The sequence below is a fragment of the Pyrus communis genome, chromosome 3 (assembly GCF_963583255.1).
Source record: "Pyrus communis chromosome 3, drPyrComm1.1, whole genome shotgun sequence".
Taxonomy (NCBI): domain Eukaryota; kingdom Viridiplantae; phylum Streptophyta; class Magnoliopsida; order Rosales; family Rosaceae; genus Pyrus; species Pyrus communis.
This window is the reverse complement of record NC_084805.1, coordinates 28,410,201-28,435,361: the sequence shown is the minus strand read 5'-3', so window position 1 is coordinate 28,435,361 and position 25,161 is coordinate 28,410,201. Positions and strand designations below refer to the sequence as shown.

Below are 25,161 nucleotides of genomic sequence, written 5' to 3'. Positions count from 1 at the left end.
GTAGTGGAGTTTATTTAGTTTGACAACAACAAAAATACATCGGAAGCTCTGATGGTACATTGAATATAAATCAACATAAAACTTCTTATTGCTGGTGTCCGGAAGTTGACGCCACAATTTTAACTAACATAACCGCCATAACTACGTGGAAATGTAAACATGAAAAAACCCTTGGCTCTCTCTAGCCGCAGGAACAATTCCCAGCCAAAATCTCGCTAGTCTCGTAGGAGCAAAGGCCTTAAGTTGAAACAGCTCAACCTGTGTTGGTTTCGGAACTTGCAAGCAAGAATGTTGTTAAACACCCTTTGCAGTAAAACACAACGGTAAAGCAAGGTGTCGATGGAAGACATAAGCTGACTGCACATGAACCGTACATGCACGGAGATGTCCCAAGATCGGTGGCTTATATTCAAGAAACATCACGAGAGCTCGAGCTTGAGGTTGTACCCGCCAATTAATGCCCACAACCGTAGTACTCTCAGTCAGAAACTGCAGCGTGACAGGAATAAGGCAGGCAGGGAGAAATGAAGCATAGAGACACCAACGTCGGATCAACTTTGCCTCGTCCATGTGATATTTACAAATCATCCAACTCAACAAGCTGAGCCCGTCTCTCAGCAGCCTTCTTTCTGACGAATATGCCCCATCTAAGGGCTGCCTTGAGCTTGAGCCAGCCAACAACAGCTTTCCCAGATGAACGGCTCCGATCATCATCGATACTGTAGTCCGCTTGTGGAGTGGGGATGTATGGTGACGAATAAGGATAATTGTCTTCAGTGACGTTCATGGAGGAATGACCATAACTGTGGCCTTGACCCTGACCGTCCATGTTAAAGACACGAAGAAGATGCTGCATATCTTCATTTTCGAGAATCTCATGGCTCCTCATACGAATTTCTTCCTCTGGGAAGAGGTCCTCGACTCCCCTATAAGAAGATAGATTGGATGTGCCGATATTCTGGAACCCTGATGTGGACGACTGTAGTGGACCAAGGGAAAGCATGTTTTCATTTCTTTGAAAATGCGTATGGTGTGAAATGCTAGGCAGCTGATTCTGTAGAGGAAATGACAAGTCATCGAGCTGAACTGGAGCATTCAGATTTCCATACTGTGACTGTATTGGGAATCTGGCAGCCATGCCATCATCATAACCTAGTGAGAGGAGAGAATTCACACACATCAGAAACGGAAGTTAATCCAAAACACACAAACCACACTTCTGAAAAAGGTTGGTAGCCGTGATGTTTGAAGAGTAATGCAAGCAACGAAAATTCTTATATGTGTATAATGACCCCCGGGCTTCGGTCTGAAAGGCTCAGGATTAAATTTTAGTAATTTGGATATAATTATTTTGTGGCAATAAAATAAAGAAGATGTATGTATATACCTCCCACGTTTAGGCCGGAATCCATAGGAGGCGGTTGTGAAGAAACTGAAGCTAGCAGGCTAGGTAGGGTGAACTGCTGATCACATGAGTTTGGATAATCTTGCGAGGCCATTGGGACCTCAGGTAGAGAAACATCTGGACTTTTCTGCTGCTTAACGCTTAGAAGAGATTTTCCATCATACTCCATAACATGCATCCAGTTGTCGTATGCCTTTTTTACCAAACCGTCCACATAGACCTGTAAGAAACACAACACTTCACAATTCAACCACTTTGAGGGGTCATGGCTCATCACTACTTTGTATCATTTTAGATGCATTAACCAGGAAGGTCAACCTGCTCGGGAGAAAAGAGTGTTGTTTACAGATAAAAGAGCAAATGCATATGGACTGAATTTCTTCAGTGTGAAAAAATAGCCTCCATGGAGAAAATGGATTCTATCTCATTAAGTGTACATGCTTTGCGACATTTAACCAGTAGCGTCACTCCACCATTAGATGGAACAGGATACCAAATCAAGGCACTATAAAAGAGAAATAAAAAAAGAAAAGACAGAGAAACCAGACGGTCACATACCTTCTGAGTTTCCGAGAGAGAATCAGCAGAGTAAAATTCTTCATCGGTAATTAGGCCACTCAACTCGTAGATATTGTTAAAAACAACACCAACATTCCTTGCATCCTCAGGATAATAGACATAGAGTTTCCCACCAAGAAGACAAGTTTTTGCATGCTGTATGAGTCCATCCCACATCTTATTTGACATGCCACTTCCAAGAATCTATGACAAATGGGCATAAAAATAATTAGGAATTGCATTTTCAAAATATGAACTTGACAAACAAATTCCAAAATCTTACATTCCGCAGTCTCTGCGAGTCTCTAACCACAAGTCGTAGGAAGTCTTCAACTGTAACAATTCCAGCTTTATTCAGCCTCTTGTGGAATGATCCATCTTTTCCAATTTTCTCTAATCTCCAGACCTCATCATGTAACGCAGGTGGGTAGTGTTTCTTGTACACTGTAAAGAAACCAAAAGAAAACTTACCATGTTGGTTTTTATTCAACTAAAAAAGGAAATGTTAAATAACGCTAATTATTAACTCACATTCCCCACGGTGATCCTTAACAGTGATGGCTTCTGTTTTTGCTTCCCGTATACGAATGTTGTCACAATTGCCTGAAGCAACTTTCAGTCCTAGCCTAAACTTCCTGCTCCTAATCCAGCTAGAATTATCGGTAAATGTCAATTCCCCTAGTGTTCCTACACCTTCGTTCAGTGTAATTTGCAGATCCCCAGTAAGAAGTGGCCTCTTTCCTTCACGCTCTTTCACCACATGGCTCTCAAATTCTTCTTGCGTCCAGTTCTCATCATCCTCGTTGTTAAAATCACCTTCAAGCACAACAATGTCTAATTTCACCGCAGACTCCGGACCTGATGTCACGATGTGTTTTGCGTTTGCATCAATCAAGACAATAGGGATTGCAGAACCCCACTCCCCTTCTACTTTTCCGCCAGTAAAAAGAGGAAGGGACAACCTGGACCTAAAATGCAGCTGCAAGTTTCTTCCATCGGGCCCTTCAATTTGTTTAGGAGAAGACCTGCTATTTTTAAACCCATTATAAGAACAAACTATTGACATGGAGGCATCAGCACTGATTAAATGAAAAAAGGAAACAACCACAGATCATAACCCGTTAACACATAAGGGGTGAAAAGGGTTGATACCTTCCAGTAAGTTTGGCAGGGCCTAATTTTGCTAAAGCACGCTCCACCTCTTCGCTAACCTGTTCACCAAAATGAGTAAGAAACATCAACCAATGCTTCAAACACCGTATGGCGTATGCACATATCAAGGGATCAAATCATGTTCATTAGGCATGCATTAAACTTTTTCAAGTAGTTATGAAGTCATACACACCAATACATTATCAAGAGTCCTTATGACTTATAGTACGCATTCAGCTTGCCTTTAACACATACACTTGTTGACAGTCGACGCAAACAAAATGCCTCTTTTATCTGTCCTATGTTTAGGTCAGATAAATTTGCTACTAAACATCGTTTCACCATTTTTGTACATGTGTGTGATGTAACGAAAAAAATATATACAGCGGCCAAATAGAAAACAATTAAAAGTCATTTAAACCTCTTCTATATACCATCTAGTGACAGACTAGAAAACAAAAAGTCCACAAGAAAAGTAGAAAGTCTTACAACTCTCCGTAGAATCGGCTCCAAAGACGAGCAAAGCTTTTGCAGACTATCCACCTTGAGAGCTTCAACAATTACACTGCATTAAGGTGAGCATTCTCAATAATCGACATTTTCACCACATTCATCATTCATAAGACATTCAATTCATAACGGGATTATAAATTCGTGGGTTCAAGTCTTCAAGCTACAGCGTTTCGCAAATTTAACACAATATCTTGAACAATTTCATATCCAGATATACGTTTCAGCTGAATTTACAAATCAGTTATAAGTAGGTCAAAAGTTCAGTTTTCTTTTAACAGAAAGAATAAGTCACCTAGCGAGAGCAGGACGTTTCCTATCCGGCTGGCCTTCTTCAGCTGAAGAAGAATCCAAACTTCGCTTCTCCCTCGCCATACTATTGGATCTCTCCATGTACCTCGTCTGCATCTTCTTTCACCGTTCTCGAAAACTCAACCTCCTGTTTGGTTGCTGAGAAAGTGAAAGGAAAAAAAAAACAATCACACAAAAACTTCCAAATCACTCAGAGCTAACTTTCACTTTAATGTGAAGATTCAGAATTCAAAATTTAAAATTCCATTTCCCATACGCAGACACACACCAACAAACAAACAAACAAACGTCAAAAATACGACTCGGATTCCAGTTGTCTTCCGTTTTCCGAGCAGCCAAACAGCAAAATCTGATCCAAAAACAAAAGTGGCCCCCCGCTTTATTCCATGCGCGGTACGTGCGGAATCGAATTTCGGATAAGGAAAAAAGGAAAAGTAGGAAAAAGCGAGCGGGAAAAAGTGAGAATAAAAAATGTACCTGAGAAATCTTTGAGAGAGGAATCCGAGAAGTTTCCGCGAAGCGTCGGCGAACTTTCTCGCTCGGTAGCGTCTCTGAAACAACTAAAGAGTGAAAGAGAGGGTTTTTTGTCGCAGTGCTGCGGATACAGCCACTTGCTCGCGATTTTGTATTTTCTTTCTCTTTCTTTTTTAATTTTCTCGCATTTTCTCTCGATCCAAACAGTGGCGAAACTCTTGCTGCCGCTGGTCGGTGGCTGAGATCTTCTGAGGGAGCCGATAGGAGGATCGGGACCGTTGGAACAGTTGAACTTTGGGAATCTTTTGATTTTTTTATGGATTTGACCACGTGACCGGAGGATCTGTATGTTTCACAAACACACTGGTTAATGTCAGTTACTCAAACACACTGGTTACAAATATTTAATCACATATACAATTCGACGACGCTAAATCCACACTAAACTACTTATAAATTATGACTTAGCGTCTTATATAGTTTAAATGACATAATTTACCGAAATCAAGTCTAAGACATTTTACTTACGATTAAAAAAAATTCCCCTAAACCATGGTAATAATAATTAAATCTTGTTTAAAAATATTTTTAAAATAACTGAAATGTGAAATTAATTTTTCTAAAGCATTTTAAATGTTTTTTTTTTAAAAAAGCAGCATATATATGCTTTTTACAAAAAACACTTAAAACACTTTTTCCTAGATTAACTTGAATTTTTACCAAAGATTGGTTTCAAGGACATTTTCACTAAAAACAGTTTCAGTCATTTTAAAAAAATTTCCAAACAAGCCCTAAGCATCTTCGTATTTAGATGTGTCATGTCTTATGTGTAATGATTTTCTTCAATCATTAGATTAATTATGACTTTAAACAAATCGCCTTGATAAGGCTAATAATGATGAGAAAAATAAGAGATTCTGCAGATGCGGTTGATGTAAAACATCCCACTCAATCAAAGGTTTACAAAAACACGGGCAGTATACAACTAAAATTGTGATTCTGACAACCAAAGGGTCACTCCAAATGGGAAAGGGTTCCTCTCTGGATCCCTTCCACCAAATCCTATCAATCAACCAATTCGGGCTCTTGAAATTTGATCAACGGCTAAAAACAAGAGGCTCCTTAAAAGTTATAATAACTTTAGCCGTTGGATCAAATTTCAAGAGTCCGAATTTGTTGATTGACATGATTTGGTAAAAGGGATCCGAAGAGGATCCCTTTCCCTCCAAATGTACCGAAATGGAACTTCTGGTCAGCTTATCTCATGTACTTCATGATCCTACAGCCTCGCAATATGGAAGACCGATGGCTAGCGCTTGTTCTTGGTCGGTTTTATTCCCTTCCTTTTATCTCTTTTCCGTTGTAGCTTGGGCCGGGATTTACGCTTTGCAGCTTTTTTCAGAGGTTTGGTCTTTTTCACTGGTATCTTGTGTTTTTTAGAAGCTCCGACTGATTCCGGTACTGCTGCCTCTGGCTTTTCATCTGGATCACTTTCCTCCTCTCGAGAAATCTCACTTGTTGTCACAACGACTTTCATTTCGCCGTTGTCATAAGTCGTTGTACCTTGAGCAATAACAAAGGGGTCAAACTCAAATTGTGATTGACCATAAACTGAACCATGACAGTATAATGAACAAAGATTTCCGAAATCTAATAGTGCATTGATGCCAACTTTGTAGTTGTGATTTAGTGTTGAGATATCGTATAAAATTTGCAAACCAACAGTCTCACTGAACCAAAACAACCAATGAAAACTTAACACTGCAAGGGGATGGCAGCACAAGTACCCAGTATAGTTAGACATGAATGCTTAATGTACTAGGTACTGAGTGACACATGACAGTAGCGTAAATTTATATTTGTATCTAGTTCGGAACAAAGTTTTTGAAAATACCAGAAATTGGTACAGCTGGCTCACTAGCTTCATCATCCTCGTGGTCCTCATCACCCTCATCAACCTCATCAGCTGCTGTATCAGTGGCTGGGGTAATCCCACCATTAAGAACCAGTTCCTTTTCTAGTCTCCTCTGCAACAAAAGTAACCAACTTAGATTTGTTTTTTTTTTTTTTTTTTTTTTAAGAATGTTAAAAAGGATGAACATATATATAAAAGAAATGGACCAGTTTTCTCCCTCTTCCCCATCCCCCACACCGCCATAAATACAAATCCTTGTGCCTACAACATTCAAGAATTATTGAGTGAAAATGATTTAAGAAACCAATGGAACCTAAGGTCAAAGCACTTGCATAAGGTGACCAATACGCCTTAGCTGCCTGAGAGAACATGCTTAGAAGCATTACCTCTATCATGTATGTTCATATGGCATTCTCTTCTGATTTCTATAGTGAAATATGTTTGAGGCACGAGAATAAGTTTTTTACGTTGGTTACAAATTCCAGTTTTTTGGCATAAAAAATCGATTTTACATAGCTTTTTCCAGCATAAAACCTCTGGTAAACCTCTAGCAGAAGGAACCCTAAACAGTAACTACCATCCTACTAGGAGGTCATTCTTCTGCACTTTAGTAAGTTTCTTTTATAGAACAAAACAGTACTTGACCTACATCTTAACAACTAAATCTTATGCTCCAGAACGACATAAATAGCGGTCAATCAATGAAATTTATCCTGGTATCAGAGCAGGAAATCTTGAGTTGAATCTTCAATCTTGTACATGTCACCCCCATATGGATATCAAACTTCGGCTCCCTAACTGTCGGGGGAGGCAGAAACACGAGGAGAAGTGCTAGAATATTAACCAACAGCTACCCCACATCTTAAACCTAAAACTTGTAGTGTTACTAACACTTGTCTTGTAAATCACTTAAGGTCAATAAGAAAAGTTCTCATTTTGATTTAATCCCGAATGAAGTTCTTTCGGGTTAAAATCTCATCCCGAAAATTTTTTCTTTTTGCTTTTGCAAAGACACCAACTTTTCGCAACAATGAGATTAAAAACCAAATCAATCAACTATCAAAATCCAATGAGCAGTAAACAAAGCTACACATTACGAAAAAGAGGCAATCAAACGGCCAAAAAACAGCCACAAATTCCAACCTTTTTGCGCAGCTCGAGACGCTTCCGCCGCAGCGCCTCCCCTTGCTTCTGCTCAGCTTCCTTTCTCCTCTTCTTCTTCCTCTTGTGAAACCCAGACACGAAATCGCTTCACAAATCCAAAACAAGCAAACATAAAAACCCAAAAATTCAAAAAACCCAATTCAGAAAACGCGAAAAGAAACAAAATTTCAGGGGCTTGGATTTCATCACTGAACAAATTTGTAATGGCGATTTTTACTACCTGAGGTCTTTCTCGTTGAACGTGACGGAGAGAGCTTTGTTTTTGAGAGCCCTCTTCTTTATGTGAGAACCTCGGGGATTTACGGCCGGAATCGCTTCCTCTACAGCCTTGCCCGCCATTGCAGAATCGGCGCTGCTTTCACTGCGCTGAAGTGTTTAGGCTTGTGGTTCAAGAGGCCTTCTTTGGTAAATGGAATTAGGTTCTGTAGATTGGTCTCGACCAAAATTATAATTGGATTTGAATCTCCAGCCCAAAATGCATGGCTATGTTTTCTATGGACCCTAAGCCCAAACGATTTTCCTTTTTTCCATGGTTTTTTATTTTATTTTACAAACAATAATGTTATTAGTTTAAATTGTTAGTTGTTAGAAATAAGAGAGATGGAACCGTCACCATAATACATATACATAATTAATTTCTATAGCCACCTAATATCATGGTCTAGTAGTATTCTTCTTTACTTGTAAGTGAGAGGATTTAGGTTTGATTCTTACTAAAGGCGAATTTGAATCACATTATTACTAGCATGTTTAGAGGCTTAGCCAATTCTCTCACCTTCTAGTGTAGATAATATCATTTGTTTTAAAAAAATTACCCTTAATTAGATAAATTATTTGTTCAAAAAATTAATTTCAGCCACTACGATAAAACATCATTTGCATTTTGTTTCTGCTACTAAGGGCTCGTTTGAATGTATTTTTAAAACGACTGAAAGTGTTTTTAAAGAAAATGTTTTTGGGTTTCAAAAGCAATTAAAATGCTTTCTGCAAGAAGCACCAATTATGTGTTTTCTAAAAGAAGCACCAATTATGTGCTTCTTCCAGGAAGCACTTTAAATGCTTTTCCAGGATTTACTTGCATTTTTACTAAGAATTGGTTTCAAGATCATTTTCACCAAAAATATTTTTAATTATTTTAAAAGCACATCTAAACGAACTCTAAGTTACAAGCCATCCGACAAGCAATTAGAAAACGACTTTGGGTCCAACCCCTCTTTGCTTTATCTTTATCTTTTGTGATACCCACAAAAGCCGAATTATACAGTACAACGAACAAATTTCAGTTTTCCTGGTTTTTTTTGTAATTTTATTTAATTTGCAAACCAACTTCAGTTCACATCAGACCCGATTCGCTTCAACCAACCGAACCCGTTTCTCCGCCAACCAGCACAGAGAATTCCACGTCACACATTTTCAGGCTCACCCAAAGCAAGAACCCCTCAACGACTCGAAGACTTGGACTACAAGCCAAACATGGACCGACCCGGATGTCGACCGGGTTCTCATAAACGGCGTCGTTACACCGGAGACTCTATTCTCCGACGGAGTGCTCCGGTGGTCGCAGAGAGCTGAACGGAGCTTGATAGTCGAGAAGGATGTCCTCGGGTTCGCGGCAGAAGGCCCGAAGATTAGGATCAGAGCTTTAGTGGAAGGCGGAGCCGGTATCTGCTGCGCCGCGAGCGGAGGAGCTGTGGCGCGGAAGGACTTGGTGTTCGAGCCTCTCTTTGAGGAATCGCACCGGCTCTGGTGCCAGAAGCTCCGCGATTACATCGATTCTCTCGGTAACTTTCGTATGATTGTAATCGGCTTATGTCCTGTTTGGTTGATAGGAAAATGCAGGAAAATCAAATGAATGTTTGGAAAAGTTGACTTATGACTTCTTGTTGTTTGACCGTTGAGATTTTTGAATTTCTGTTGTTTTCGTTCCAATTTGTTAGCTTGAGCTAAAGCAAGCTCTTTTTACTCTAAATTTTACTGAATTAAGATTAATTATTGAAAAATAACTTGAATTTATGGTTTATTGTAACTTTCTTGCATATATAGTGATAATATTGGTGGAAATTTATCCTCTTTTGCATAGGACGGCCAAAGAGGCTGTTTGTTTTTGTGAATCCGTTTGGTGGGAGCAAATCTGCTTCAAAGATTTACCTTGATCACGTAAAACCTCTTTTCGAGGATGCCGGCATCCAATTTACGCTGCAAGGTTAGGAATTTCCGTCAATGTTTTGCTTAGTAGTTGTTAGTTGATGTGTGAGACTGAATTTTGGATCTGTGAATTGCGGGTTGAGTTAATGTTTCCCTTTTCGTAATTGTTTCTTGATCGAATTTTTCAGAAACTCGATATCAACTGCATGAGAAGGCAGTTGCTAAAACACTAGATCTTTCAAAGTATGATGGCGTTGTTTGTGTTAGCGGGGATGGAATCTTGGTTGAGGTTAGTTTCCAGTTATCGGTGGCAGCTATAATAAAAACGAGCAATGCCATGTTGTGATCGAGCAGATGGCGCTGTTGATGAATCAAATTACTAACGCTGACAAACTTTGTTTTTTCTCTTTTCCGTCAAATTGAGTTAGATTTTGATTGCAGGGAGAGCTGCGGTAATTTGGTAAACATAGTTTTACTATTTTCTTCTTACAAGCGTTGCACTTTTTAGTAGGTAGTAAATGGACTCCTTGAGAAAGAGGATTGGGATGCTGCAATAAAGGTTCCTCTTGGAGTAGTTCCTGCAGGTTTCGTACTCTTTAATTCATTTAGCAAAAAAAAAAATCTCTGATAATTAGGTACCGGAAATGGAATGGCAAAATCTCTTTTGGATTCTGTTGGTGAACCTTGTACACCTTCTAATGCTGTTCTCGCCATTATTCGAGGTTATATATGCTGTCTGTCTATCGTTATACTGTGCTCAAAAAATTACGATTCCTCCCTTTCTATTACTGTGTCGGTAATTGTTTTGATTAATGAATTTTTCTTTGTGGTTTATTTACGGTCAGGGCATAAGCGTTCACTGGATGTAGCTACCATATGCCAGGGTAAGACCAAATTCTTTAGTGTATTGATGCTTGCATGGGGTAAGTGAAAAGTATCACCACTGGATATTGGAATTAATACCTAAGTGGATGTGGAGTTTCTAATTGTACATTAGAATCTCTGGTTCTCACTGCAACCAAAAAATGCAGTGATTGTATAGGTGCCTAATAAAGCTTTATCTGCTTTCAGGTTTAGTGGCAGATGTTGACATTGAGTCTGAGAAGTATTGGTGGATGGGAAGTGCTCGACTAGATTTCTATGTAAGTTTAAATCTCTCGTTTGTTATGTTACTGGATTACTCCATTGCTAATGCAGATGTTCGTGTGCTTGTGTATGATGGATTTGAATGGCAAGAAATTAATAATAATTGTTTATGTATTTTAGGCTGTTCAACGGATTGTGCATTTGAGGCAATATAATGGATCTATTTCCTTTGTGCCTGCACCGGGCTTTGAAACTTACGGAGAGCCTACTAGTTACAGTAATAACGGTGAACCTGCTAACCAACACAATGCATGTGCTCCGAATCAAGAGGAGCCGATTAACTATCGACAGCATGGCTATGAGGGGCCTGAAGAACCATTAGGGGGCCCTTCGTTTCAATCTGGCTTCACAATGTGCCTTGGGGTGGTGAAGACACAAAGGCAGCGCCTGATGCCAAGGTTGGACTGTAAAATTGCGTAGCATATACATCAGATACTTCTCCGCTAATACTTTCTAGGGATGTAAATGTTTATTTAAAACTCGAATAATTCACATGTATTCGTGCTCCTTTGCAGTTCTCGGATGGTTATATTATATAGACGTGATAATGATGAGGGCCTGTCCAAAACTATCATTGCTCTCGTTGATGGCTGGGTTGAGCACAGGAAGCCATATCAAATCACCATATGTCTTGTACTTCAAGGTCAGCAAAATCAAACTCTCGAGCATTTACCATTGCTCAAGATTTTGTCCACCTTTAGGCAAATAAGAAGCTTTAATAACGTTTCTTGTGACGTACTGCAGGTGGAAGCATTTATTTTGCGACCTGGGTCCTCGCACCGAGGACCCAGTTAAGGGAGGGATAATCGACTCAGATGGCGAGGCCGAGGAGCATACAGATGTGACCAAAAGACGCTGATGGCCTACGACGAACTTCAAATAACCGTGGATCAAGGTTTAGCTACTCTGTTTTCCCCAGTATAGAACAAACTCTTCTCTTTTTTTTTCTTTTTTTTTTTATTTTTTATCACGGATTCGATTTTTGTTACAGGAAGAAATTCCAATCAGGCAGCTTTCATCCACCCCGTACGTGTATAGCCGCAAGGAGGATACAAGGGATTTGGATGGAAGAGGCATTTTCTCAGCAACTTGCTTGCTGATAAGTTATTTTGTCATGGCCTCCGGTAACTGTCGATGTACTGTGCAGTTTGTCTTTCACTCTTCTTGCTTTGATTTTTCAATTTCTTTAGTTTCGGAAAAGATTGTTGTACGGAAATGTATACGCTGCTGCGGTAGATACAGAGACCATTTTGATACGTAAAAGACCATTTTGATCACGGATCTCTGTACGAAAAAGATTATTTTTCACCACGTAAACCTGAGAACTATTTTCTAGTTACGTTAATAAAATTGATTGATGCACATTATGTCAGTACGAAAGTTATATTAAAGTCAAGTGTATGGCGGGAACCTAGAACCCTTAGATTTGATGTAGTTCTCCGAAACATACTAGAAAATCTCCAAGATAATATATCGAATTGACATTGATCAATACGATATGTGTGTTGCATAAGCTAAAATGCTTTGAGTCTTGACTCTTGATCCCCTTGGCCCAACCGTTGTATAATATTACCAAATTATACAAGTCAATATGCCAGGTAATTATATTTTTTTAAATTGTTGTTTGACCTTCTGAACTATCAATCCAGTTAAAATTGACTTCCTGAACTATTTTTCTGGTAAAATAATCTATGAACTATTTGAAATTAGCCAATTAACCCCTCACCGTCATATTCGATGAAATTCATCCACTTTTCTATTAGATACTGTCACGTGACCAGAACGTGATTCACTCTTGAGAATAAAGTCGTGCCATCATTTAACAGCAAATTGATTAAATTTTCATCGAATATGACGATGAGGGATTAATTGATTAATATTAAATAGTTCAGATATTAATTTACCAAATAAATAAATCAAGAAGTCAATTTCAAATTTCTACTTGAATAATTATCTAGTGAATCAAACAACAATTTATCCTTTTTTTTTTTTTTTTTTTTGGCGAATTATCACGCACAAGTCATGTTCAAAACATAAATAAGAATATGTGAATTTAAGAAAGAGAATGTTGAACGATAGTTATTAGGTTTAATTAGAGGCAAAGATGTGACAATGATTGCAGGAAATGCGTCGTTGTGTCATACATGATTATATGTCATAGCTTGTTTACTTATGTATGATTCATGCACATGACGTGCGGTGGCAGCATCAACACGCCGGTCGGATGTCTCCACCCAATCAGAATCATGTGGTCCAAATCATTCCTACTTCATAATACTGTTGTCAAATGCTGAGCGCAAAAGGGGATGCTATCAACCTTATCCGTTTTTTTGTTTTCATTTTCATTTTGTAATGTTATACGATTATTGAATTTGTTTGTTTTTCCTGTTTATGCATTAAAGATCAACTCATTAAAGGAAAAGGATCCTCGTTGGATTCTTTTCCTCATAATCTAGGAGATTTCATGATCATGACCGTTTATCGTACATCGTGCGATCAGTTTTTGTTAAGTACTATTTATACTTAATTTTAAATTTTAAATTATTTATGACCGTACGATGTATCGAAAATGATCTATGAATGTTGAATTAAAATATAAATAATTTGGATCCTTTAAAATTTTACAAAATAAGAGCTATAAAAACGTGTGTCAAAGTGCGTATCTCCATACTAATCCGAATCTATAGCTTGCAAAACAAGTTGCTTTCATACATTGCAATATATCTCCATCATCATCTTGCTTTTCGGTTTTTGGTTTTCTTACAAAACATGTACAATCCTAGACCTGCACACATGGTCCTGCACTCTAACTTTAGACACCACCAAGCAATGGAAATCTTTTATTCAGCCTACCCTCTCTTTATTTTTTTCTTCCATTTTTACGTATCGATGGTGTTTCACAAATGAACCAGCTACGCCAAAAGTGTATGTGTGTGTGTGTGTGTGTGTGTGTGTGTGTACTATATATATATATATATCTGTGTATTTGGTATTATCTGTTGCATGTTTCACATCTATATCCGTTTTCATGTAGTGGATTATCACATGCAAAAAGATCAAAAAGAAATCATCTATTTGAATCATATTGTATAGATTATCTGATGTGACGATTGATAGTTAAATTTTTGTTTTAACCCATTAAAAAAAATTTCAACGATCAACTATCACATCATATAGCCAACAAATAGAATTAATAAACACGATCGCCCAACATTTTCCTAATCGAAAATATGTTTTGTGTGTAGAGATGTACATGTGGCTACCCGTCAGTACCCGATCACTAAATTGTAAAACTTAATTGTTAGGCTTACTCTTACTCCTAGGAACAAAAAAACAAGAAAACACAGAATATTGTGTTAATTGTTAGATGTGGCCGAAGACTATTTGCTAAGCTCTAATATTGACTCACATAACTAAGCTTAATAATACTGATCATGATGCATGTTATTAATCATACGTCCACGCTAACTATAGATAACTTAATTATCGATACGTTGTAGTAAGACATGAAAAATCATAGCATGTTATTATAACGCATGGTTGAGTTTAGTTAAGTTAGCTACCGAAATATGTTTTATCTTCTGTACCTAATTCAAGTTCTCCCTCCCCCGTAAAAATGAATTTAGTATAACGGTTAAAGGTCTACATCATAAATTATTTTAATTATCCAACCATTTATTTTTTAAGTTTTTCAAGATCATATGTATCAAAAATCATCCAAATCCGAAATCAAATGTCCATTGATCTAAACAATAGTATTTTAATTTTTTTTTTTTTTTAACAAACGGTACTCAAAATGAATGTTTTAATGGTTTTGAATTTGTCTAATTTTTTTAACGATGATCTATGAGATATACTAAAACATAAACGTTTTGGATCGTTAAACAAAAAATTACTGAATGAATCTCACAAATATGTGTCTAGATATGTGTAAAAAAATGAGTATCCAGGTCGTAAACCCCAGCATAATTCTCTTTTCCATCTTTTGTCAAAAGAAAACCATACTACTAACACACAATCGATAATTATTTAGATAAATTTGTCTATTGTCTATAATTATTTAGATAAATTTGTCTATTGCGCAGGCAATGGACAAATCAAATATCGTAACCCGATAAATGCTTGGATCATTTTGTATACATTGTCTCTGTCGTCTCTGTCGTCCCTAGCTAGATACATAGCCTATAAATTATTAAACTAATTTATTTATTTATTCTCATTTTTGCATATTGCTCCACACGAGTCTTCCAAACTTTGCATGAAAAAATGGGATAAGGATTCTCTCCGGATGCTATTTGTTCTCATATTTTAGTCGTTTATCGTATATATTGTGGTCAGTTTTTGCTAGGTCATATTATGTTTAATTTTAAATAAAAATTTTAAATGATTTCCAGAGGCACGATGTACGATGAACGGTTAGGATGAAGGATTCCTAAGATCCCTACAATTTGGATCTAGATGAAATACAAATCTGTAAAAATGTAGCAAGAAAACACGTCGTATGTCATCGATCGCCTCTCGCTTGAGAGATTTTTTAGTGTGCTTGAACTTACGAGCACATTAATCAATATGTAATTATACAAATAGAGGAACACTTGAAAAAAAAAAATATTCTGCACTTGTATAATAATATATGGTGTACCGTTTTGTTTTTCGAATGCATTGAAAAATCTCTCATCTCAGTAACGATTAAAAGGATACACATTGGACGAAGTCATAGCCGACTAATTCCATTAAAGCATTTTTTTTTTCAAAATGAAATGAACCTGAGTTGATGGCTTTGCTTAGGAGAAATGTGCCATTAATTGATTTATTTAATTTAAAGTTCGACTACAACTCTACGTACAATTCAACCATATAAATTCAAGGAGATTTAACCGTGACGAAATTTATCAAAATTTTATATACAAAATTAGCTATTGATTTTCTATACCACAACAGTAGTACGTACGTAAATGTAAGAAAATTGTCACTATCTACGTACCAAAAAAATTTCAATATAATTTCGTGTGGAAAAATGTCACTATCACTTTTGAAAGTTGGGGTCGTGTTCTTGCCATGTTAATCAGAGACTTTACATATAACAATAAAGTGAAGAATCAATGACTTTGAGGCATTAATCACTTTTACACTTTTTCCCTTAATTAGGATTTAGGAGTGACGACCGACCAGAAGAAACAGTTATTCATGCAATCACGAATGACACCTTAACCATAATAATTCTTTCCTGAACATTGTTTGACTCATTACGCGTAGATGCAACTCAACATAAATAATGTAGCTCGTTAAGATTTTATTATTATTATTATAAAAAAGATAAATTTTATTAGATTCTAATTCAGACGTTTATATTTTCAATTAAGGTAAAAAGAAATTCCAGACCGATACAATTCCAGCTAAAAGAGCGCTTACTTTTTGAACATATGCTATCACATAATGTGTCGACCGAATTCCCTCCCTAAGTGTAAATTTGAACTCCTTAGACCTAACACAGCGAGCAAGGGACCAGATGTCATGAAAAACTAAAGAAGCCTCAACGTCAATTTCATTTTTTACGATTCATGTCAATGCTTTGGCATCAAACTCAATGATTAGATGCATTCTAAAGTAACTCGTTAAGATCACGTAAACAAAAGTTTATGTACATGTGTCAAGCATTGTATTGAAAATACACCCCTTTTATATATTGATTCTTTCATGAACATGTTCAACTTATTACGTGTAATTCACAATACGTTACAAAGTAGCTCGTTAAGATCAAACAAAAAATAAAGTTTACGCTCACAAGTAAAAATTTAAAAGGAACAACATTGGCTCCTTACGTATAATAATTAGTTCGAGAACACTTTTGGTTCGTTGTGTGTAAATTACAAACTTTGCATGTTCGCATAGTATAATAAAAAAAACTAACAATAATCTTTCATTTGTACGTATATTTAATTATGCAAGAATATATCCCCCCCCCCCCCCCCAAAACAAAAAAAAAAGAAAAAAGGAAGGAAAAAAGCTGCTGTGGAAGTGGGAAATAGAAGACGATGTCAAACCAATAAGCCTACATAATCTCTTTTCACCTGATCTATTTAGTTAGGGATTCATGCTGTTAAAATTTAATCCAACAATTATAATTATTATCAATGTTAAAGGATTCCTATGTTTCTAGTAATTGGATCAAATTTTAACAATCCAAATTCCAAATTAAATGAATTAAGTGGAAAGAGTTTTGAAGAGGATTCATTTTCCACAGAAGTAGGCGTTACGTGATTGCATGCCCCTTTGCGGGCCATGCACAAATTATTCCTTCTAACCGATCAAACTTCTCTACACCCGCGAGTACATAAACCTCCCAGCTCGCTCTTCACATTTTCCTCTCCCACTAGTCCAACCAAGTCAATATTGTATGAATTTACGGACTTGCCCCTGCCTCGTTAGATCAGGTGGGCATACACGTCAATGGATTTTCAGATAAAATGGAAATTTTGACTCAATGCCGCGACGAAAATGACATCCGAGAAACGACGACGCCAGACCGAAGGCTAACATGACCGGACATGATTTTAAATCCGCTCTTAATCTTAAGTGTTTATTACAAGGACGGGTTAGGTCACTCAATCAGGATAATACAGATGTATATTCATTTACATCTGAATATAATCTCTGTTTTTTAAAAGCTTTCCGTAATTTATGGATAGTGCCTCCTTCTTTGCATTTGATTTCGATCTCGTCTTTTGTCAGATAGCTTGAATTATGTATACATTCTTTTGCATGTGGATTGAATTTTCATACGAAAATGATTTTCGTTGCAAATATGAATTAGGATAGTTGAATATATCAATATGTCCATCGCATTTGCACTTATGTCGGAGTTATTTATTTCATGCTTAAGATACTATATTTGCTCTCTTAAACGTGAATTCAATATATACTGAGGTTGTTGACTAAAACAAATGTGTAATTATCATCGTAATTTAGAATATCGAGGTATTTAAAAAAGAGTTATTTTCAACGGAAGGAGAAAATCTTAACCCTTAAATGTAGATTTTCACGCATTTATTTACTTTCTCTCGCTTCCAAGAATAAAAGATTTACACTTTCTTTTTCTCCCCTCTCTCTCTGAAACCCTCTCCAACTCGTTCTGTCTCTGTCCCTGTTTCTCGCTCTATATGATTACGTACAGATCAAAGCGGAAACCACTGTATTTTCATTTCTTTGCAGCCTCCTCCTCCTCTCTCTCAACAGCTCCTCCGCTCTTTAATTTCTAGGTTTTAGCTTCTTATATGCGGCGCTTCTCCGATGTCGTCGTCGTCGGCTTCGAAGGTGTGCTACAATCCTGAGTGCAAGGAGGTGAAATCGGAGTTTCCGAGAAAGGGCTGGCGGCTCCGGACTGGCGAGTACTCTGAGCTGTGCGATCGGTGCTAGTAAGTCAAGCATTTTCCATTCCATATTATGTCTTGATTTTTGAATTTCCATTTTTGAACTGGTTCAGTGGCCTTTCTTTGTTTCAACTTACTGCTTCGTGCGACGTAGTTTGGGGTTCCGTTGATTGGTTTGAAATCGAGGGTTTTAAGACCGGGTTTTTGGGGGGAATTTGCTAAATTTGGAGCATGTCGTGGCGTTATGCACAGCAAGATTGGGTTTTTTTTTTGGAGGGTAGTTTGGGAACACCAGCATCTGCTCCGTTTTCTTCCGTTAGTCTTTCGAATTCGATTGAGGGGAATGAATAGCTTGGTTTCTATTTAGTAAACTGCGTCGGAGCTCTCGTTTGTACCAGTGCCGAGCTACTTTGTGGAGTACGAGTGAAGAGCAACACTGTATTTAATTTAATTTAGGGAAAAAAAATGAAATGATGTTTGAATTAACTGTTTCGTTGAATTCAGCGGATGATTTAATGTGGTGTTCAAGAAACTACAAGTGTGTGGCCTCAGTTGGTTTCGGGATTTTGTTTTTTGTCTGTATTGTTATGTTCAAATATAACTTTGCTAAGCCTTAACCCCCTGGTAATTATTTTCGGTGAAAGCAAACCCGCAATGAAAACCATAAAGGAGTGAAACTACAAGATGGTTTTTAATTCTTTCAGGTTTTGGTTAATTGGACAAATATGGAAGATTCATGTGAGAGTTTGACCATTTGAGGCACGCAAATTTATCAAACTTCCGCAAAATATGTGGTAATGGGAAGCTTTTGTTTTTGAAGATTCATGCGGAAAAGGAATTTATAATTGACCGAAAATTATGAAGAAAAACTGAAGTTTAAACTGCTTGTTCCAATACTAGGCATATGGAAGGTCTTCCCGTTGTGTAAATTTGCAGTCTTACTCAGGCGATGAATTTGTGTAGCTAGGTTTGCCCAAATTTTCAAGCTTCATTACCAGTTACTGAGTTAGTTCGATACAACTTTAATTAGGGAAGCAGGGATGCATGGCTGTTGATTAATTTTAGAACACCGTCGAATTTCAACAGGCTATGTCAAGGATCAAAATTAGACTACTAAGCGATTCATCAATGTACTGAAAGATATCTCCCTTTTTTTTTTTTTTTTTTTTTTTTACTTCTGTGATCCAAGTGTTGCTTATGAGGAAGGAAGATTCTGTGAGACCTTTCATACAAATGCTGCTGGTTGGAGGTGCTGTGAGTCTTGTGGGAAGGTAAGTGGATAGTTTTTCCATATTAATTTATATCCTGTATAGTGTAAAAATTTTAATGTTAAAAAGAATGTCGTGCTGATTTTAGCTTTGAATTTCTTGTATAAATGTTGATATCTTTAGTCTTCCTTTGCAGCGGGTTCATTGTGGATGCATCGTTTCAAGTCATGCATTTACATTGTTGGATCCCGGAGGAATTGAGTGCATGACATGTGCAAGGAAAAATTATGTTATGGTAAGGAGGTTTTCATCAAATAACTAAAATCGTATGTTTCAATCGTCAATTTCTGCTACATCAACCTTTGTTTATTTTAGTATTTTCTTGAATGTACCAAAAACCATGCTATTCTGTTGTTAATCCAGACATCAAACCCGGCATGGCCAACATCTATGTTCTTCCATTCTCCTTTATCTGAGAGACTTAAGGACCTGTCTACCAAAAATTGGACTCAGTTGGCTGGATCTGGTCCTGTACCATGGAGGCAAGCGCCCAGTTTATTCAATTCTTCTATTCCTTCATCTGAGTTGCATACAAGGGTGCCACATGAAGTTGATGGTTCAACTGGAATTAACAAACTTAATGCCAGTGAGAGAATATTTGTCTCCACCTTGGAAAAGAAGAAAGTTGAGGAATTTTCTGAAAGACTAATGAAAGTAAACCTCAGTATTGGCACACAACAAAGTCTTGAAAATGGGATTGGGAACCCAGGTAACGATTTTTTCATGACATTTAGCATAGTGAGGAATATAATAGATATGCCAACTTTCCTTGCTTCTGCTCCATGCTGTAGAATGAAATGGGTAGTTGGTTGTTAAATTGTTGTGAACATTTTGCTGTAGGAAATAACATGGAGGATAAAAGTGGTTCTTGTTTAAATATATCCCAGCAGTCTGCCTCTTTGAAGGAAGAACCGTCTACTCCACAGTTTGTACCTTATGGATCTGCAAGTGAAACAAACCCACAACTGGGGGTTACTGGAACTAATTTGCGGCCAATCGCTCCTTTGGCAAAGAATTATAATGGTAATTCACATAATGTAGTTGAATCATCTGGTGATACTCAGATCCGCAATGCAAGGCCTCGAGCAGATGCCCGGGGAAGAAATCAGTTACTTCCTCGGTACTGGCCTAGATTCACTGATCAAGAGCTGCAGCATATATCTGGAGAGTATCCTTTAAGTCAATATAATTTTTCCCTTTTCTCTAACATTACAGTGTTGTATATGCTTTATATTATATTTCTTAAGGCTGTTTGTATAACGGTACTGCCTCTTCTTAAAATTTGTTGAGTCTTTATTCTTTTATACTGTACACCTTAACCATATCCAAGTAAAAATACTGTAATCACTCCACTGTTCGAGAAAATGTTGAGTGCTAGTGATGCTGGACGGATCGGGCGTTTGGTGTTGCCAAAAAAATGTGCAGAGGTGCGTCTTGATGCCTTCTAAGCCTAACCTGGTATTTTGAGGCATAATGGAAAGAATCTTCTTTTCGAATTTGCCACAAAAGTTATAGGTTGACATAGTTTTTTATTTCATATCCAATTAACATTCTGCCCCTATGTGACAGGCCTACTTTCCTCCAATTTCTCAGCCCGAAGGATTACCTCTTAAAGTTCAGGATTCAAAAGGCAAGGAATGGATTTTTCAGTTTCGCTTCTGGCCCAACAATAATAGCAGAATGTATGTTTTGGAGGGGGTTACCCCTTGCATACAATCCATGCAATTGCTGGCCGGTGACATAGGTAATGGTATTACATCACTGGAGAAATTTCTGATGAATGTTCTGGTTCTTGCTTAAACTCGGCAAGGACTCTAACAATACTCTCATAAGAAGATTTTTTTTATTACATTATATAGGTATATATTTTTTAATTTGGTTCAGTGTTGCTAGTTTTTTGGATTCTTGCATTATAAAGTTATTTTGGCTTTTGGATTTGATGCTCTCAATGTAATTCTTGTTTTCATGCATCTCTCTCTTTCTCTCACTACGTACTACAATTAATTCATTCTGACTTTGTTCCCTCACTTTGGCACTGAAGAGTTTATCTGTTTTCTCAGTGACATTTAGTCGATTGGAACCAGAAGGGAAATTGGTTATGGGGTTCAGAAAGGCTTCAACTTCCCTACAATCTGATCAGGTTTTGCCCTGCTCAACATCCAGTTCCTGGTGAATTTAATTTGTTTTATTGGCAATATACAGGTGATTTAAGCAGCATGTATCCAGGATGCCGTTTTTGTTTTTGGGTTGTAAATATCAGATAAATAGACACTGATATCAGACTATTTATGCACTTCAATTAAGTTGCATGATCGGCTAATGGCATTTTTTTCTCCGAGTCTGCACTTGATTCACTCGACAAACTCTGTTGCATGCATTTATCTTATTTATATAGATCTTTGTATTTGGTTTTCTGTAAGGTTCATTACTTAGGTTTCATTTTCTTTTACACTACAATGGTAGGAAAATGAGGCAAACAAGACAACCAACGGAATTTCAGCCCATGCAGAAGTTAGTATAACAGAAACTTTATCTGGTGAAGTTTTTTCAAATTTTTGTGTAAAGAGTTCAGAATCACCTAGCTTTTTATCAATGAACCAGGTTGAAGTGGCAGATCCTAGCTCATGGTCTAATGTTGATAAGTCAGGTTACATAGCAAAAGAAGCACTGGCAGATAAATATTATCTGCCTAAAAAAAGAAAGAACAGTAACTTGGGTTCTAAGAGTAAGCGTCTGAGAATTGAAAATGAAGACCTGATAGAACTGAAGGTTACATGGGAAGAAGCTCAAGGCCTGCTTCGCCCTCCTGCTAACCATGTTCCCACTGTTGTGGTGATTGAAGGCTTTGAGTTTGAGGAATATGAGGTACACGGTTCACTACTATTCCTTTTTCAAAAGGGTTCACGTTGCCCTTTGTTGCTCATGTTTTTTGCTTGTTCCTTTGCTCTGATGTGTCTGTTCATTCCCTTTCACCACAACTATGGCATAAATTTGTTTTCTAACAGATTGCAACTACTATTGTGCCCCAAAAAAATAATGTGAGGTACAATAACATTTATATCTTGTCATGATGGAACTACACAGATAATACTTTATTTGGATGTCATTCTTTTGTACTGAGTTCCAAAACTCAGAAAGAAAATGATATTGAGTTATGGATTAACAAAACTCAAAAAGAAAACAAATGCTAGATGAATCTCCGCAAGCTTCTTTTATGTGATCAATTCCAGAGTGATGCGTGGCAATGTTACACGATATAATAATTTGATCTTGAACTTGTAGAGATTTCTAGTCTGCCATTGATTCCTCTCTCTTCCTTCTGGATGGTTGGGTCTTTACCAAACTTATTTCAAGTTGTGATTACTTATATTCATTTTTGAGCTGAACGTCAGGAGTGGGCTATTTAATGGGGGCTGCCCTCACCCATTTCCCAACTGTCCCCAGCCCCAAACCCCATGTCAACTGTTGAATCAAAACTTCCTCTCTTAGCGGGAATATAGATTTGGCACTTAATAGGGAGTGTTACATCTTTCATTGCATCTTTGTAGTCTTTGATGTGTTACGTTCTCTAACTATGGTATCTTGTTCAATATTGGGTGAGGACCCCTCCATTATCTATACTGACATCTACTATTTCAAATTACAGGATGCTCCACTTCTTGGGAAGCCAACAATTTATGCGACTGGTAGAGCAGGGTAAGGCAATTTAGTGCTAAGATCTGTTTGTGAAGACTTCTATTTAGTTACCTAAGTGGGCGCGTTGATAAGTTTGTTGGTTAACATCTATTGGCTAACAAAATTGTGCCTCGGTGTGCTGCTGGGTGAAAATTTTCTGTTTTCTTTCCCATTTCTGGAATATTTTGAAGAGACTGAAAGGCACGTAATAAAATATCTACCAGCTTCAAATGTTTTGTTCCGTTCTTGCCAGTGAAAGGATTCAGTGGGCTCAATGCGAAGATTGTTTCAAATTTCGCAAACTGCCTATCAATGCTCTTCTACCATCAAAGTGGACTTGTTCTGAGAATTCATGGGACCCTGAAAGGTAAATGAACAGTTTCCCTAATATGTCACCTGAGATTGATATCAGCTCCAAGGCTGTGCACGTTGATAAACTGAATTTTTAATGTTTTGAAAAATATTCGCCAGATCTTTGTGTTCAGCAGCTCAAGAATTGACAACGGAACAGCTTCAAGATTTGCTACCCCGCTGTAATTCAGGTATAAATTACTGGAAACAATTATCATAATCCAGAGCTCATTGAGTCACGTGTCTTAAAGAGAACAACTTGGTTGTGGGCACTACATTTTCTTCTTTTTGGCCTACCCATTTCTAAATGGTTATTTTTCTTTTCCTACATGCAAGTTTTTCTCTAACATTTACACGCGCACATCCTTCCAATTTATCAAATTTGCAACTGTTTGTTTTTTTATTCTGATTGAGCAGTTGCTTCTAAGAAAATGAAGGCTGCTAAACAGGACCCCGATAACATTGAAGTACTGGAGGGGCTTGACACACTTGCGAACCTAGCCATCTTGGGAGAGGGTGAGTCACTACCATCATCAGGTCAGGCCACCACAAAACACCCACGACATAGGCCCGGATGTTCATGTATTGTCTGCATCCAGCCCCCTAGTGGGAAGGGTCCTAAACACAAGCAAACATGCACCTGCAATGTGTGCTCAACAGTGAAGCGTCGCTTCCGTACATTAATGCTACGGCGTGAGAAGAAACAGTCAGATAAAGAAGCAGAAACTACACGCAAAAAGCAGCACAAGGGGCCATTACTGGTGGTTGATAAACCGGAGGATGACACCCTTTTATATTGTAACGCAGGAAGCACTAGTCCAAACCCGAAAATAGAGATCCTTGAACTTTCCGATGATGACCTTAACCTGACGAAATCCTCAACTTCACCTTTTAAAGGCCAAATTGACCTGAATATCCAGCCGGAGCGGGAGGATGAGCTGTCGCCTGGATCCGATTCGGGCGGCATGATGAAGTTGCTTCACGATGCCACAGCAAGGTATCTCAGGCAGCAGAGATTGTCAAGCTCTGGTGGTGGTGAAAAGTCATCAGGCAACGGGTCACCACGAGCTGCAAGTGAAGCAGGAGGGGGAGAACCCCTCAGCAACGGTGTAAACCTCGAAAGTAGCAATCATGATAGTGGCAACGACTGTCCTGCAACTTTATCCATCACAGCATCAGCATCAATGACTGCTACGGGATAACATTAATACATCATTCCGTGCAACGATATGTAGGTCATCAGCGATGCGGGGCTGCTGTTCTGAACAGGAGATAGTTTTGTTGTACATTCATCAACACGGGCATCGCGCATCTCCACGTTTGTACATAAAAAGGTGGAAAGAAGGTAACTTCGTTGCGAAACTATAATTTGGTATGATGTTGTCCTCTCTAAATCATATAAACGGACACGAGAGCCGGTTTTTTAATAGGGAAAGCGATGAATGCAACTGAATCGTGTGGCAGGTCGAGGCAACGCAGTTTCGTTTTAGAAGCTCACCTCAATACCTTGCAGTGAAACTTTGAGGGATGTAATGTAAATGAACTCTCTTTTCCCGGCACCTATTGTTTATTTTGCGTTTATTGCTAGTAATTTTGTGCGATATCTTAATAATATGTATTTTTTGCTAGCCGCAGCTAATTAGATACCTCGTCTCCGATCTCCCGTACCTTTGTTTGACTCTCCTTCCCCTAGATTATAGATTATAGTAGTATAAA

General features: G+C 37.8%; 3 protein-coding genes and 1 pseudogene across 8 annotated transcripts; 2 read left to right on the top strand and 2 right to left on the bottom strand.

Moving 5' to 3' along the window:
* Positions 1-38: 38 nt before the first annotated feature.
* LOC137730017 (calmodulin-binding protein 60 B-like) lies at positions 39-4,557 on the bottom strand. Of its 6 annotated transcripts, XM_068469083.1 has the most exons (10): positions 4,415-4,527; positions 4,206-4,286; positions 3,921-4,075; positions 3,605-3,680; positions 3,116-3,174; positions 2,495-2,991; positions 2,247-2,407; positions 1,964-2,167; positions 1,388-1,625; positions 39-1,152 (listed from the first exon to the last, which is right to left on the bottom strand). In XM_068469083.1, exons 3-10 carry the CDS (start codon positions 4,031-4,033, stop codon positions 578-580), a joined length of 1,923 nt encoding a protein of 640 aa, XP_068325184.1. In that variant the 5' UTR covers positions 4,034-4,075; positions 4,206-4,286; positions 4,415-4,527; the 3' UTR covers positions 39-577. The 6 variants fall into 6 exon arrangements, with proteins under 6 accessions (XP_068325184.1, XP_068325183.1, XP_068325182.1 ...); XM_068469082.1 differs by lacking the exon at positions 4,206-4,286 and having other exon boundaries at positions 4,415-4,557; XM_068469081.1 differs by lacking the exon at positions 4,415-4,527 and having other exon boundaries at positions 4,206-4,370.
* A 778-nt stretch (positions 4,558-5,335) lies between these two features.
* Positions 5,336-7,885, bottom strand: LOC137730018 (ribosomal RNA-processing protein 17). The gene is made up of 4 exons (XM_068469086.1): positions 7,711-7,885; positions 7,470-7,575; positions 6,306-6,438; positions 5,336-5,974 (listed from the first exon to the last, which is right to left on the bottom strand). Exons 1-4 carry the CDS (start codon positions 7,827-7,829, stop codon positions 5,721-5,723), a joined length of 612 nt encoding a protein of 203 aa, XP_068325187.1. The 5' UTR covers positions 7,830-7,885; the 3' UTR covers positions 5,336-5,720.
* A 14-nt stretch (positions 7,886-7,899) lies between these two features.
* On the top strand, positions 7,900-11,731 carry LOC137728574 (sphingosine kinase 1-like; annotated as a pseudogene).
* Positions 11,732-17,822: 6,091 nt separating this feature from the next.
* On the top strand, positions 17,823-25,072 carry LOC137727736 (B3 domain-containing protein Os07g0563300-like). The gene is made up of 14 exons (XM_068466551.1): positions 17,823-18,196; positions 19,341-19,422; positions 19,556-19,654; positions 19,783-20,128; positions 20,260-20,587; positions 20,750-20,846; positions 20,989-21,163; positions 21,480-21,559; positions 21,883-21,930; positions 22,021-22,284; positions 23,066-23,115; positions 23,348-23,461; positions 23,566-23,636; positions 23,863-25,072. The coding sequence occupies exons 1-14, from the start codon at positions 18,072-18,074 to the stop codon at positions 24,645-24,647; spliced, it is 2,664 nt and encodes an 887-aa protein (XP_068322652.1). The 5' UTR covers positions 17,823-18,071; the 3' UTR covers positions 24,648-25,072.
* Positions 25,073-25,161: the final 89 nt, after the last annotated feature.

Coding starts and splice junctions, on each gene's coding strand:
- LOC137730017 (XM_068469082.1), bottom strand. CDS start 4,033: ATGCAGACGAGGTACATGGAGAGATCCAATAGTATGGCGAGGGAGAAG. Junction 3,681..3,920: donor AAACGTCCTGCTCTCGCTAG/GTGACTTATTCT, acceptor ACCTTAATGCAG/TGTAATTGTTGAAGCTCTCA. Junction 2,992..3,115: donor CCTGCCAAACTTACTGGAAG/GTATCAACCCTT, acceptor GTTTAAAAATAG/CAGGTCTTCTCCTAAACAAA.
- LOC137730018 (XM_068469086.1), bottom strand. CDS start 7,829: ATGGCGGGCAAGGCTGTAGAGGAAGCGATTCCGGCCGTAAATCCCCGA. Junction 6,439..7,469: donor GTCTCGAGCTGCGCAAAAAG/GTTGGAATTTGT, acceptor CTTTTGTTGCAG/AGGAGACTAGAAAAGGAACT. Junction 5,975..6,305: donor GCCAGCTGTACCAATTTCTG/GTATTTTCAAAA, acceptor TTATTGCTCAAG/GTACAACGACTTATGACAAC.
- LOC137727736 (XM_068466551.1), top strand. CDS start 18,072: ATGTCGTCGTCGTCGGCTTCGAAGGTGTGCTACAATCCTGAGTGCAAG. Junction 22,285..23,065: donor TTGAGTTTGAGGAATATGAG/GTACACGGTTCA, acceptor TTCAAATTACAG/GATGCTCCACTTCTTGGGAA. Junction 23,462..23,565: donor AATTCATGGGACCCTGAAAG/GTAAATGAACAG, acceptor AATATTCGCCAG/ATCTTTGTGTTCAGCAGCTC.